Source organism: Rhodnius prolixus, unplaced genomic scaffold, assembly GCF_049639745.1.
Source record: "Rhodnius prolixus isolate KJV_2025 unplaced genomic scaffold, Rpr scaffold_2, whole genome shotgun sequence".
NCBI classification, from domain to species: domain Eukaryota; kingdom Metazoa; phylum Arthropoda; class Insecta; order Hemiptera; family Reduviidae; genus Rhodnius; species Rhodnius prolixus.
The window spans coordinates 15,519,067-15,532,591 of NW_027411592.1; the positions used below are offsets into that span (position 1 = coordinate 15,519,067).

The following is a 13,525-nucleotide window of genomic DNA, read 5'->3' on the forward strand; positions in this document are numbered from 1 at the left end:
ATTAAAAATAAATAATTACGTTGGGAATTTGAATCACTTGGTAAATCAAAGACTAAGAATTTACAAATAGAACCCGCTCTTAAATAATATTACATAAAATTTACACAAGAATATGTTTATTATTACATACACTCATCAGGGTAAACATAGTGTCAGCTTTATAATGATTAGGCACTTTCCATTCAATTTCACATAACAATGAATCAGTCAACCACATGGTATACTACAAATCTTCATTACAGTGATTAGCAATTTGCATGATACTACAAAAAAAAAATCTCTTCGTCCTGAATCCATAAATGAGTCTTATGAATTTATATTAAGTTCTTGTGGTAAATGAAGTTAATTTTAACTATTTTTACTTAGCTAATTCCTTCATTCTATTCAGTGCACTTCCAGCTTTGAACCATTCAATTTGTTGTTCATTCATTGAATGATTCAACATTATTTTTTCAGTTTTTCCATCGGCATGTTTCAAAACACATTCGACTTGCTGGAATAAAATAAATTATATTGATTAAATTTTCTTAGTGGAGTTCAACTTTAAAAACATTTTTCTACGGAAAAAAATAAAATTAACTTTTTTTAAAATTATTCATAATTCGTCTCTTTATTTATTCTACTAAAAATAGAAGACACCTTCCAATTTTAAAAAATTTTCTTGTTCAATTCGAGTTTCTACGAAAAATGGCTAATCAGAATTGTCTGAACTAATCGATTCAAGAAAATTCTATTATAGTTGTTTCTCCTTTTTACTGCTTGTTCAATTATTAAGCTAAAACTAATTCTTATAGAAGTAATCATGTATATATTATTATATTACCTTGCCAGGAGCTAAGTTTTTAAGACCAACCAAAGAAATCTTGTCATCAGATTTTATTTTATCGTAATCACTTGCGTTTGAGAAAGTGAGAGGTAGAAGTCCTAAAATTAAAATTCAACTATACGTTACTATATGTCGAAACACCTCTGCCAAAACAGAATTAAATAAATAATGTGTCATCAATTCAATCAATAAATAATTTTAAATCTAAAGCAAACTTTTTTAAGCTATAGTTGTTCTCTGTTTGTTTCGAACAGTTTCCAAATATATGACATTTTAGGACTTAAATTTACCTTGCTTTTTGAGATTGGTCTCATGAATCCTAGCAAAGGATTTAACAATTATAGCTCTGCCACCAAGATGTCTAGGTTCTAATGCAGCGTGCTCCCTACTCGAGCCTTCACCGTAATTTTCATCCCCAATAGCTACCCACTTTTTACCAGCAGCTTTGTAGGCCCGTGCTACGTCAGGGACAGCTCCCCACTGACTATTTAGCCGGTTCTTCACTTTATTCAATTCTCCATTTTCTTCATTAGTTGCTCTGTAATAAGTTTACAAGTTGTAATTATTTGTATGAAAAACATTTTAAAAAGATTTTAATTTTAATTATCAGGATGACGGATCTAATAAAACCATAGCAAATTAGAAAGGTATTCACTTCTATCTCATTACTGAAGGTCCAACGAATAACATATCTGTCGTCGATTTTGCTTTAAAAACAGGGATTACTCACGGTTCACTTCCCAGTGAAGGCTAAGTAGATATAGATATTTTTTGTCCCAATTTTTATTTATTCAGGGCATCATCATCTGAAGACATTGACATCAATAATCTTTTTCACCTCACTGCCGGCCTCGGGCAGTTTTCTCTTTTTCAGAAAACCCACGTTCATCATTAGTATTAGGATTAGAAAAGTTAAGGTTCGACAACTAGATTGGAATCTGAGATCTTCGCGTGGGAACATATTCAACAAACATTTTTATCAAATATTTAACTCACAGACTGAACACCAAAGTATCCGACAAGTTCCTAAAATTCTTAAGTTACCAGTAATCCCAAATTCTGTGAGTTAAGAGAATATTATGTGCTTCAGTTACAGTGATCTGATTATGGTAGTAATGCTGAAGACATATCAATCTTTCGAGCACTGCCGTTGATTTTAGTCCCTTCCTTAGAATTTATTAATAAGCACTTTCTCCTTAACAATTATTTATTTATGCAATAATTTACTATTATTTACTCCTTGAATTCTTGAAAATAAAAATAAATATTAGTGGAAACTACGTTATAATAATGCCTTACGTTAGGAAGAGATTGTTCGAGATATTATCCAAATGACCTCTATATTTCAGCCAAGGACCTGCTGCTGAAATGTGATCAGTTGTACATTTTCCTTTTACCTGAAAAAAAAAAAAAAAAATTAGGACGAAATAAATTTACAACTTTAGCCAACTTCCTTCAAACTACGTAAAATATTTAAAAAACTTACTTTAATAAGAATAAGCATATCTTCCAAATCTTTTCCATTCCATTTATCAAAAGGAGACAATAATTGTAACCTATTAGATTTTGAATCCACCTGTACTTGAATTTTTGTACCATCAGGAGGTGGAGCTTGGTAAGTATCTACACCTGGGTCAAATCCACGAACGGGCAGCTCATCACCAAATGGATCGGACAATTTAAATTCTTTTCCTAAAATAAGAAAACTTATAAAAGACTTTAATAAAGCATAATCTATAAAATAAAATTCATAAATTTGAAAAGCCTTGCCATCAGCTCCTTTTATTGAATCTCTTCTTGGGTCGAAGTCTAGCTTGCCTTTTATGGCAAGGGCAGTTACTAATTCCGGAGATGTAACAAAAGCATGAGTAGCTGGGTTAGCATCATTTCGGCCCGTAAAATTACGGTTATAAGAATTTACAATTGTGTTCTTTTCGCCTTTTTTTACATCTTTTCTGTCCCATTGTCCGATACAAGGACCGCATGCGTTAGCCAAAACAGTACCACCAAACTGCCTTAAAGTCTCTGCCTACACATAGTAAATAATGACTAATTCAAAATCAAGAAATAATGAATTTTTGAGGTTTAACGAACTTAATTCTTGCAAATACAAACAATACTATTAGCAATGTTAGAATTTATTAGAAAAATTGAAGCATGAAAATAACATTTATTTGAAGATATAATTAAGGTAGAACTTACTATTCCGTCTCTTTCAATGGTGGCCCTGACCTGCTCTGAGCCTGGTGTAACATTAAATGGAGTTGCAGATTTTATACCATGCTTAAGTGCTTCCTTAGCTATAGATGCACATCTTGCCATATCTTCATAACTAGAATTCGTGCAAGAACCAATAAGACCTGCATATGAAAAACTCGTCTTTAAATCTCGGCAGTAATTTTCAAGAAATGATATTCGCTGATATTTACGGAAAATTAATTAAATTTTCTTCTACAAAAAATAAACCACCTATCCTCAGCAAACATTTGGATAATTAAATTTATATATAAATATAAGTTTCTAGGAAATTAAAAAAACAAAGTGTTAAGGAAACACTTTTCATACTAAATTTACATATTTTTGTATCTGACCCGCTCTTAATAAGAAAAATAAATTATATTTAAAAAATGATACTAACTGACTTTAATATCCAAAGGCCAGCCTGCTTTTTTAGCATTCTCTCCTAGTTTAGATATAGGATGGGCGAGATCAGGAGTAAAAGGCCCGTTGACGTGAGGTTCTAATGTGGATAAATCTATTTCAACTACCTGTTTTAAGATAAAATAATGATTCAATGCTTATTGATTATTACGCTTGTAATAAATGCTTATGCTGAATTGATGTTGAAACTGATTTACCTGATCATAAGGCGCACCTTCATCTGGCGTAAGTAATGATTTGTGTTTCTCGGCATCTTTGGAAATATTGCCTCTACCCGTAGCTTCAAGATAAGAAGCCATTCTCTTATTAAATGGAAATACTGAAGTTGTAGCTCCTATTTCGGCACCCATATTGCAAATCGTACCCATTCCTGGTAATTAAAAAAAGAAAATCTATTAGCTATCAAATTCTAAGGAAATAATACAAAACAATTCACACAAATAATGTTTGAAAAAGGAAACATCACTTTCTAATAATTTGCTTAAAGCCTCTGAGAGCATTGTTTAAATAACCATTTTCGGAAAGATTTATAAACGATAACCTTTAACTGAATATTGCGAAAAAACTATAAACCTCTCTGTGAGATTTTGAACTCATTAATCCAAACATTTATGGAAAATAAAATAAATGATAGTAATAATGTATCGGTGGTAGAGCAATTTGAAATTTTTATTCTGAGTGCATACAAGCTGTTTAATACCTGTACATGAAATATTATCAACTCCAGGACCGAAGTATTCAATAATTGCTCCAGTTCCTCCTTTAACAGTAAGGATGCCAGCCACTTTCAATATAACATCTTTTGGACTTGTCCATCCCTTCATTGCACCGGTGAGTTTAACGCCAATAACTTTAGGGCACTTTAATTCCCATGGTATGTCTGCCATCACATCCACAGCGTCAGCACCTCCGACACCTATGCAAAGTCCCCCTAGTCCACCACCATTTGGGGTATGTGAATCGGTACCTATCATCAGAAGACCAGGAAACGCGTAGTTCTCAAGAATGATCTGTAATATACAATTCATGAAAAATATATCATTTGATATAAACGAATTTATTAACTTTTGTAAAATTCTGTCTCCCGACAAAAAAAATTAACAAAATTTAAACAGGAAATGCAAATATATATTTTTTTATACATATATATGTATATATATATATATAAAAAAAAAAAAAAACGGAATAAGCTGAAGCTGAAGAAAAAAATTCTAAATAATATTATCCCTAATATCAACGAAAGGATCTCTAGGAAACGGAAAATTTTTAAAAATTTATTTGTGTTTATTTGAATGAATATTTTCGAAAATCTTGGGATTTTGATATATCATTCATACTAAGGACGATCTTTCAGATTGATTATATGCATTAATTTATTATTTCATCACATTAGGATAAAGGTAATAAAAGTAATGTTTTGTATTGTAGTAATGTTTATTCAAAAAAATACTTAAAGTTTGCTATTTGCATCAAAAGCTCATGACTTATATGGACCACCAGTCCACCCCAACTGCGTCCAATCTACTGACAATCAGTCCTACGAAATTAATCCAAGGCAGTCTGCCTGGATGGACACTGGCACATATGGTATGGGTTTTCGAGCGTTCGGAACAAAAGCATAATGTGATAGCAGCTTGCCTGGCCCATGCAAGTCCCTTATCCTTAAAAGACCTGAGCCAATTACAGCCTATGCTATCTACTTATGCAGCCTTAGCTAGCTAAGTAGTACTGCAGCTAACAAAGTTCTTTATTAGCCCCTTTTAACTGTTTTTTTCGTAAACAATATTACTTCAACAAAACTGGGAAACTATTGGGATGATCGTAAGCTACCCAACGGTTCTCTACTGCCTCTCTAATTACTACAGTCGGAATAATGTCGCATTGGAACGAAAACCAAAAAACCTTTGCTAGGTTTGATAGAAAGAAAAAGCGAAACCACATAATGGGTATATTTCTTGGCAGTGTGAAAGGCATTGTATGACAGGGCACAATGGAGAAGAAAAATTCGTTCCTACAAGCATCAGATTAGAAAACTATTCAAATATTTAAAAACAAATAGTCCTGTCTATTGAAAAGACAGGAGATAAGATTAAAATGCAGACAAGATGGATTCATGTTTCTATAAAATATAGGAAAGTAAGTCATTTAATACTGTCTTGGAAACTGATATTTATAAAATAACCTATATACTTTATATTACAGTTACATTTTTAACCGATAAAGAAAGTATCGCAATCTTGTTAAATTTTTTACTGCTTGTTATTGATACATTTTTATATATATTTGAAGGGACAAACCCCTTCAAAGTGTGGCTATTCCCTGTGCGAATTAATTTAAAATAATGCTTTTAATAATGATAATGCTTTTAGTAAAATAATGCCAACTTCATTTCCACCTCTCTTTACGATCACGCTTACCGAAATTATTAAAGATACTGGTGTTTTATCTTATCCATGAGATCTCAAACGTATTTTTTTGTTAATACTTCGAAAATTTACATAATTGCATTACTTATTTGAATCATGTTTACCTGATGAATGATTCCTGAACCTGGGTGCCAAAACCCCACACCATATTTACCTCCAGCAGATCTCAAAAAGCTGTACACCTCTTCATTTATATTTTTCGCTCTTTCTAAATCTTTTACTCCTCCAGTCTGAGCTTCTATTAAGTGATCACAATGAATAGTAGATGGAACAGCTACCTAATACCCAAAATTTCGCTTATATAACATACATATATTTCAAATACTAAAAGAAGTGTTCAAGTTTTAAATTATTGCTTTAATTGCCAACCTTGGGAAGACCGGACGATATAAACTGAAGCATCGCCATTTGAGCCGTAGCATCTTGCATGGCGACTCTGTCAGGTCGCAAACGCAAGTAACTAACACCTAAAGTAAGTTAATCATTTTTTTAGCTCTAAGTACCCAATCATTACATTTCTACTAAAAATAAACTAATCAAATACTAAGCTTCGCGCCTAGTCGAATTTGCTCTCTTCGTCATACTGAAACATACCTCGTGTTATTTCCTGTCCTTGAGGATCATCTAAATGGGAATATAGTACTTTTTCAGAAAGAGTTAATGGTCTATTCAATCTGTTAACAAAATAATGTTATATAAATTATTAAGAACTAACACAATCATTAAAATTGGAAAACAATTGTCTTACGAATACAATATTTACAAAGCGTTTATTAAGGCATTTTTCAGATGCATTAAGCTAAGTGCATATTTTCATGTCAAGAAGTTCTGAAGTCAAAATGGAGATGTAACTCTAAGAAGAATTAAACCCTCTGCATAGACAAGGGAAACCAAGTTATTACCGCCTGCTGTAATTTGGTAAAGATAAATTATTTGATGGTGAATTTCTGGGGGTACCTTTACGGCCAAGACTGGCGCGTATTGATTAATTACAGTAAATCAGCGTGGAATTACAGATATGAGCTGATAAAAAAATTTAATTATACCTGATTATGTTAGAGCATTGAACTTGATTACGATATACAGGGTGATTCATTTAAAACGCACCAATCGCTAATAACTTTTTAGGAAAGCGGAATTTCGAAAAAATTTACGAAGTAAACTATATGTTTTTTTTTTGTCTAGTTATCAAATGTTCCACCCCCGATGCTGTATCTTTATTTTTGGCGGAGTTACGGGCAAAAACCCGATTGGGGTTTCATAAGGACCACTGGTTTTGACAATGATTATGAAAACTAAATAAAAAACTGTGAAAAATGCCGTTAACCCCGTTTCGATATCCCTAATATTAGTCGAGATATTTAAGATCAAAGTTACAATTTTATCTATTCGTGAACGGTTTTCAATATTAATTTTCCACCAAAAATACACGTTTTGGGAGGTTCTCGGACTGTAAAAAATGTTATTTGTGACGCAAAAAACAAAAATAATAATAATTGAAGATTTTAAAAAATGTAATTGAAGATTTTTAGAGTAATGTAATGGCTGTGGGTGAATCAGGATAATTTGTTTTATCATCAAATAAAAGTAACCATCATACCATAATAATGTACGCCGTTTGCAAGACTTCTTGACCTATGATTACGGTAAGAATATCTTGCCAGGGTGTTGGTCTAGTGATCAAGAGCGTGGTTTTGTAAGTGGGAGATCCCCAGTTCGAATCCCACGAGTGACATTTTATTTAAAAAAGTGTTATGATGCATTAAGTATTGTGAATTACTTCACCCGCGGGATTCAAACTGGGGATCTCCCACTTACAAAACCACGCTCATTACCACTAGACCAACACCCTGGCAAGATATTCTTACCGTAATCATAGGTCAAGAAGTCTTGCGTATGGGTACATTAAAATGATGTGATGGTTACTTTTATTTTATGATAAAACCTATTTATCCTGATTCTCCCATAAACATTACATTACACTACATTCTTCAAAATCTTTAATTATTATTGTTTTTGTTCTTTGCGTCACAAATAACATTTTTTACAGTCCGAGAACCTCCCAAAACGTGTATTTTTGGTGGAAAATTAATATTGAAAACCGTTCACGAATAGATAAAATTGTAACTTTGATCTTAAATATCTCGACTAATATTAGGGATATCGAAACGGGGTTAACGGCATTTTGCACAATTTTTTATTTAATTTTCATAATCATTGTCAAAACCAGTGGTCCTTATGAAAACCTAATCGGGTTTTTGCCCGTAACTCCGCCAAAAATAAAGATACAGCATCGGGGGTGGAACATTTGAAAACTAGACCAAAAAAAACATACAGTTTACTTCGTGAATTTTTCGAAATTCCGCTTTCCTAAAACGTTATTAGCGATTGGTGCGTTTTAAAGGGATCACCCTGTATATTGCTCTGTATTGATATACCTAGTTTGTTTGTATTTAGTTTGTATTCGTTTCTGTCTCTATTTTAGATTTCTAATAATAGTTTTGCCATTCTTATTTTTCAATATTGCTCATATCATAATTTATAATTGTCTTTAGTTTTATCTGCAAGAATTTTTCTTTTTTTTTTTTTGTTTAGTTTTTTAATTAATGTATACATCTATTCATTAATTAAAAAACTAAATCATTTGAATTATGGCAACTCCTCAGACGGTCCACGAGACCACCAGTAAGCCGGTTGAAATATTTTATTTATAATTTATGTAAATTGAAAATTTATTTTCTTCAATAAACCAATTATATAATTATTAAATATAAATTTTTTTACGAAAGTCACCTTTTCTTAATAACATCTAAATTTTTTTGTAGCTTATCATAAGGAAGTGATTTTCCTTTGTCGAATTTACTCATTTCTGCCAAAGCACAGGCGGCGAGGCCGGTGTGAAGACCCCTCGTAGTTCTGATACCTACGACACATGGTCCTCCCTAAAACACAGAGCCAAATGAAGTTGTAATATTTAAAATTTCTAAGATTTTATTATTATAACAAATAAATGGATAAATAAAGTCAATTAACCAAATTCTGACGCTAACTGGAAATTGGGGAGAGATGCCAAAAAAACATCGGCTTCACTTAGACGGGTGGATGGATATAGCCCATATTATCCAGCCACAAAATTACTAACATTAACAATGAAATATCTGGTTATGTTAAAAACTTGAGATATTGACTATTTTAACGTCAATAATATTAAATTTATACACGTCAATAATCTATCCGCTTAAATTTTGAATTGCCTATTTTCCACAATTAATATCTAATCCAAAACGTAAAATATCATTAAATAGTGTGTTGCGGTCGGCTAAACGGAACTGATAACAGGCAATTCAAAATTTTGCCAATGATTTCGCCTTTCGACCATTTTTCTTCTAGCAGCCCAATATAAAATGAGCTTTCACTTCAAAATTTACACTGGATTGGAAAGCAATATCTCTCACTTCCAGGCAGAGTGTTAAATACTCCTACTATGTATTTTCGATTAAATAGGGGTGTAGATGCTTTTGCAGCAGGTTATCAAATGGTACCCGAACTGCTTACCACTTTGACCAGATAGTATCCGGAAAGAGAAAGCTATAACCGAACGCGGCAGGAAGTTCAGACAATCCTGTCATGAATCGAAAGTAATTTTTCCTATTTTTCTATGTAATTTGTCAACCTTGCTTTCTTAAGTACGGTAGAAACTATAGTTTTTTGTTTCTTACAGATACTGGTGGATCAGTTTGTTCCCTTTTTAAGCCTTCTTTAGCCAGGTGGTCGCCTGCTCGTTACCCTATATCCCACATAGAAAAAAAAGGTTCCCGTTTTATCTTCAAAACCTCTAATTAACTTTTGAAATAATCTATTTAAAAACAAAAATCAAGAATTCAGTCCAAGAAGAAACAGAAAAATAACAATTCAATTACAAAACTGCAATGTATTCCAAGCATCTCAATAATACACAGATGATCTGACAGTACTAACAGCAAGAAATTTACATTATGTTCAACTTATAATGGAACCTCTAAATCGCTCAAGCTAACTGGGTATTCGAAGCCACTCTCTTTCTGATTATACCAATCCTCACTTCTAAAATGTTCTTTCTCTCATTGTATTTCTTGTCCTACCTTTAGTTCTATTGCCCTTTACTTTGCATTATAAACAATTCTCGCAAGGGGTCAAATTCACTCACGCAGAAACAGTTTTTCCACGTCACTGAAAATATCTGTACTAATGGCTCTATAAAAACTATCGTTTCTTACTTATACCTTTTTCTTTGGCTTTCTGTGATAAGAACGTTCCATTTGAAAAGTGAAACAGCTTGGCTCGTATAATCTCAATAATGAGAAAATATTAACTCGATGGACTCGGAAGCTAATAGCTCGGTTTCAATGTCCGATTTCGATGCATCCCTTAGGTGTTTTTCACTCCTGGGGCTGCTTCGATGCTAGAGTCGCTGTGTCTGTGGGTTGCACGACCCACTCTCCATTTGATATTCGACTGTCAATTAGTAATTTTCACCTAGAACATGAGATGGCTGACCGGAAGTCAGTAGAGCACTTACAAAAGAGCAGTAGAGGATTTCGGGAGTCAACGACGTCAGATTTGTTACGTTCTAAATTATCCACAACATAAATATTCCCAGCCATAGAATGTTTTTACATTGCCCTAGTGAAAATCCTAGCTAAACAATGATACATTCAATAATCAGGCAAAAGGTGCGAAACAGAGTTACAACCCTAAATTGCACATAACCTGCTTAAGTGATAAGTATGGTACAAAAACACTAGATTAATTGAACCGCAATAGATGGATTCAGGCTTATAACCATTTCCTATTTTTTTATTTTTTTACTTAAGGTGTTAATGTGATGAAAAATTACATAAATATTATAGACAATGCAAAAACTAAGCTGCAATGAAAACTATTGATTACGATCGTTGACTGTATCACAAGAAAATCTATTGTTAAGCTTTCATGCAATAAAAACAAAAAATATTAAGATAATTTTAGTTTGTAGTAAATAAATCATTTTTTGATGGCCTAAAAACGATGGATGTGATACGTAAAATAAAAGTTATAAACATAATACAACGTAACATAAGTTACTGGCAATGTTATGCCAAATTGAATGTTTTAAGAGATGAATTACAACGTGAATCAAACTGAGAAAGCTACACATTTGGCTGTGAATCAAAAATTAATTGTGACCTTAAACAGAGCTATTGAAAAAAAGTATATATAGTTATCAGGCTACTTTCATTTACTTTACAATGCAGGAGAAAAATACTTGATGACTTTATGATTTGCCATGTATTGAATGTAAAGAAAAAAAATAAGAATATGTATAGATTTATGTACATATTTTTTCATTCTAATTAGAAAACATTCTATATTAGAATCAAAATTGAATGATTTGATTTCTCCAAAAACATTTAAAGCATTATTTGTTTAAGTGAATGAAAATTGTTTCCTCTAAAAAGTTAGATCTATAAATAAACTGAATAAATGTTCGAAGGCTTAAACCTACTTTTAAATTTGGGCAACGTTCAGCGAAAAAATATACACCTACAAAATAAAAACTTTCTTTTTTTTATTTACTAGATAACATTTAATATTCAATACACCTAAAAATAAAGAATAATCATTAGAATTTGAGATATGAATGTCCAAGGTCAAATATTACATAATAAAATATTTATGTATTAGGCTAATTGCAAACACCCGCACAAAATTTTGTTAATAAAATTGTTATTAATTACTATTCTTCTTTATAATTGGAGAATATTTAGTTTCTGAAGACTTATCACACCTTTAACATTAGCTGGTTGGAAATCTCAAATTGGTAAACTTGTTCAGTTACTGTTTTGGTACATTAATAATCATCGTTTTTGGTGACTGATTCATTAATCCAAGAGGAAGAAAGAATATTGTCAACTTCAGTTATTATATTATGTTTCAGCCAAGCTTTCGCCTAGGGACTAGGTCATCTACAGGGCTACGAAAAAAATATTACTGAAATTGTCAATATTATTTTTTCCTCTAAGTAAATTAATATATCAATGTCCTTTTTTAGCTGCAGCCTTATAGAATAAGGAAGAGACTTCTCTAAAAACTCATTTTAAATTATAATAATTAAATCACGTACATAACTTGGATTTTGTACTACTTTTCATTACTTAAATCCTATCTACATTTATAGGATTTAGTAAAGTAATATATATATATTTAGTATATGTACATATATATATTTATACACTTTCAAGGTAAAACAGAGAAATAAGCAGTGATACCCATGGACTACTAACATTGTATTCTGAATGTAACCTAACACAAATTAGACTAATACGCAGCTTAACTGAATGTCACACTTAAATGTTAACAAACTTACCCTATGCGCTATTAGACGGAGTGAATTCGACATACCGATGTTCTCAACTAGTACAATCTCATTGATAACGAATCAAATTCTGACTGCCCCTTAAGAGTAATAAAAATACACTTCAGCGCTAGTGTGGCAAATGCAATGATGCACACGCACACTGTTACCTCAAACTTAGCTTAGTACCAACAGTGATTCTTATTTTTAAGCAAAATAATATTTTATTTATAACAGATAATACATTTTATCCACTTTTTTTATTTCTTAGTTAACAAAAAAAGAACATCGGTGATATCTAATATGAGAAATTTATAGTTGAGATAATATCTCAACATGAAAGTTAAAACATGAAAAATTCACGGCCAAAAAAAAGGGAATCGAACCTGAACAATGCATTTTAGCTTGCGTGTGCGTGATGCATTTACAGCCATGGCAAACGACCGTACTAAACCCATTAGAACATTCTTGTTGATAAATCAAAAATAGTTATGTAAAATTACGTCATTTGGAACTATTTGAAATTATAAATTTTAAACTTTAGCTCGCCCCAAATTTTCAAATATACTTTCTTAATAGGGTGGGGGAGGGTATTCGGGCATCGTTTGTTTGGGAAATAAAATTAATCTACAATTACGTTTATTGGTTTACCGTTTTACTGCAAGTAAAATGGGAGTAAAGCATACAGTAAATTAACTATTAAGATAAATTTCAGTTTAAATTAATTACAAAGATATGATATAAAACGAAATTTTAAACTTGATTTTATAATTTTGTTTTTCCTTTCCCGCTTCCTCTTTATTTAATAAAGAAACAGTATGTTCTTTTTGGCAATAGAAAGAAGTAAGAAAGGTGTGAAAAGATAGAATCAGATGCTCAATAATTAGGCAAGAAACGGAAGTTAAGGCATAGAGAAGTCTGTGAAGACACATAAATGGAATGGGCTGGCCATGTTGTGCGTACTAATGATGAAAATAGTCAGGACATTCAATGCTTTGTATGCTCTTTTATCGCAGCAGGAAGAAAGAAAGACACAAAATGAGATGAGAGGATGACATAGTAAAGGTAGCAGGACACAAGTGGTACAAAAGAGCGTACAATAGAGACGAATAGACCGAGATGGGAGAGGCCTATACTCAATGATTGGGCCTGGTTTTAAAATAAATACAAATAATTGTTAAATTTTATGCAAAGTATTTTTTATTTTTGATTAAATATTTAGTTTTAATTCTTAACTGA

At 31.9% G+C, this 13,525-nt stretch overlaps 1 protein-coding gene across 1 annotated transcript; it reads right to left on the reverse strand.

Annotated features, from left to right (window-relative positions):
* Positions 1-294: 294 nt before the first annotated feature.
* mAcon1 (Mitochondrial aconitase 1) lies at positions 295-12,458 on the reverse strand. The gene is made up of 15 exons (XM_074118190.1): positions 12,299-12,458; positions 8,707-8,855; positions 6,508-6,587; positions 6,283-6,380; positions 6,018-6,191; positions 4,188-4,497; positions 3,685-3,857; positions 3,465-3,594; positions 3,029-3,186; positions 2,597-2,855; positions 2,313-2,518; positions 2,126-2,223; positions 1,117-1,364; positions 824-924; positions 295-493 (listed from the first exon to the last, which is right to left on the reverse strand). Exons 1-15 carry the CDS (start codon positions 12,329-12,331, stop codon positions 359-361), a joined length of 2,352 nt encoding a protein of 783 aa, XP_073974291.1. The 5' UTR covers positions 12,332-12,458; the 3' UTR covers positions 295-358.
* Positions 12,459-13,525: the final 1,067 nt, after the last annotated feature.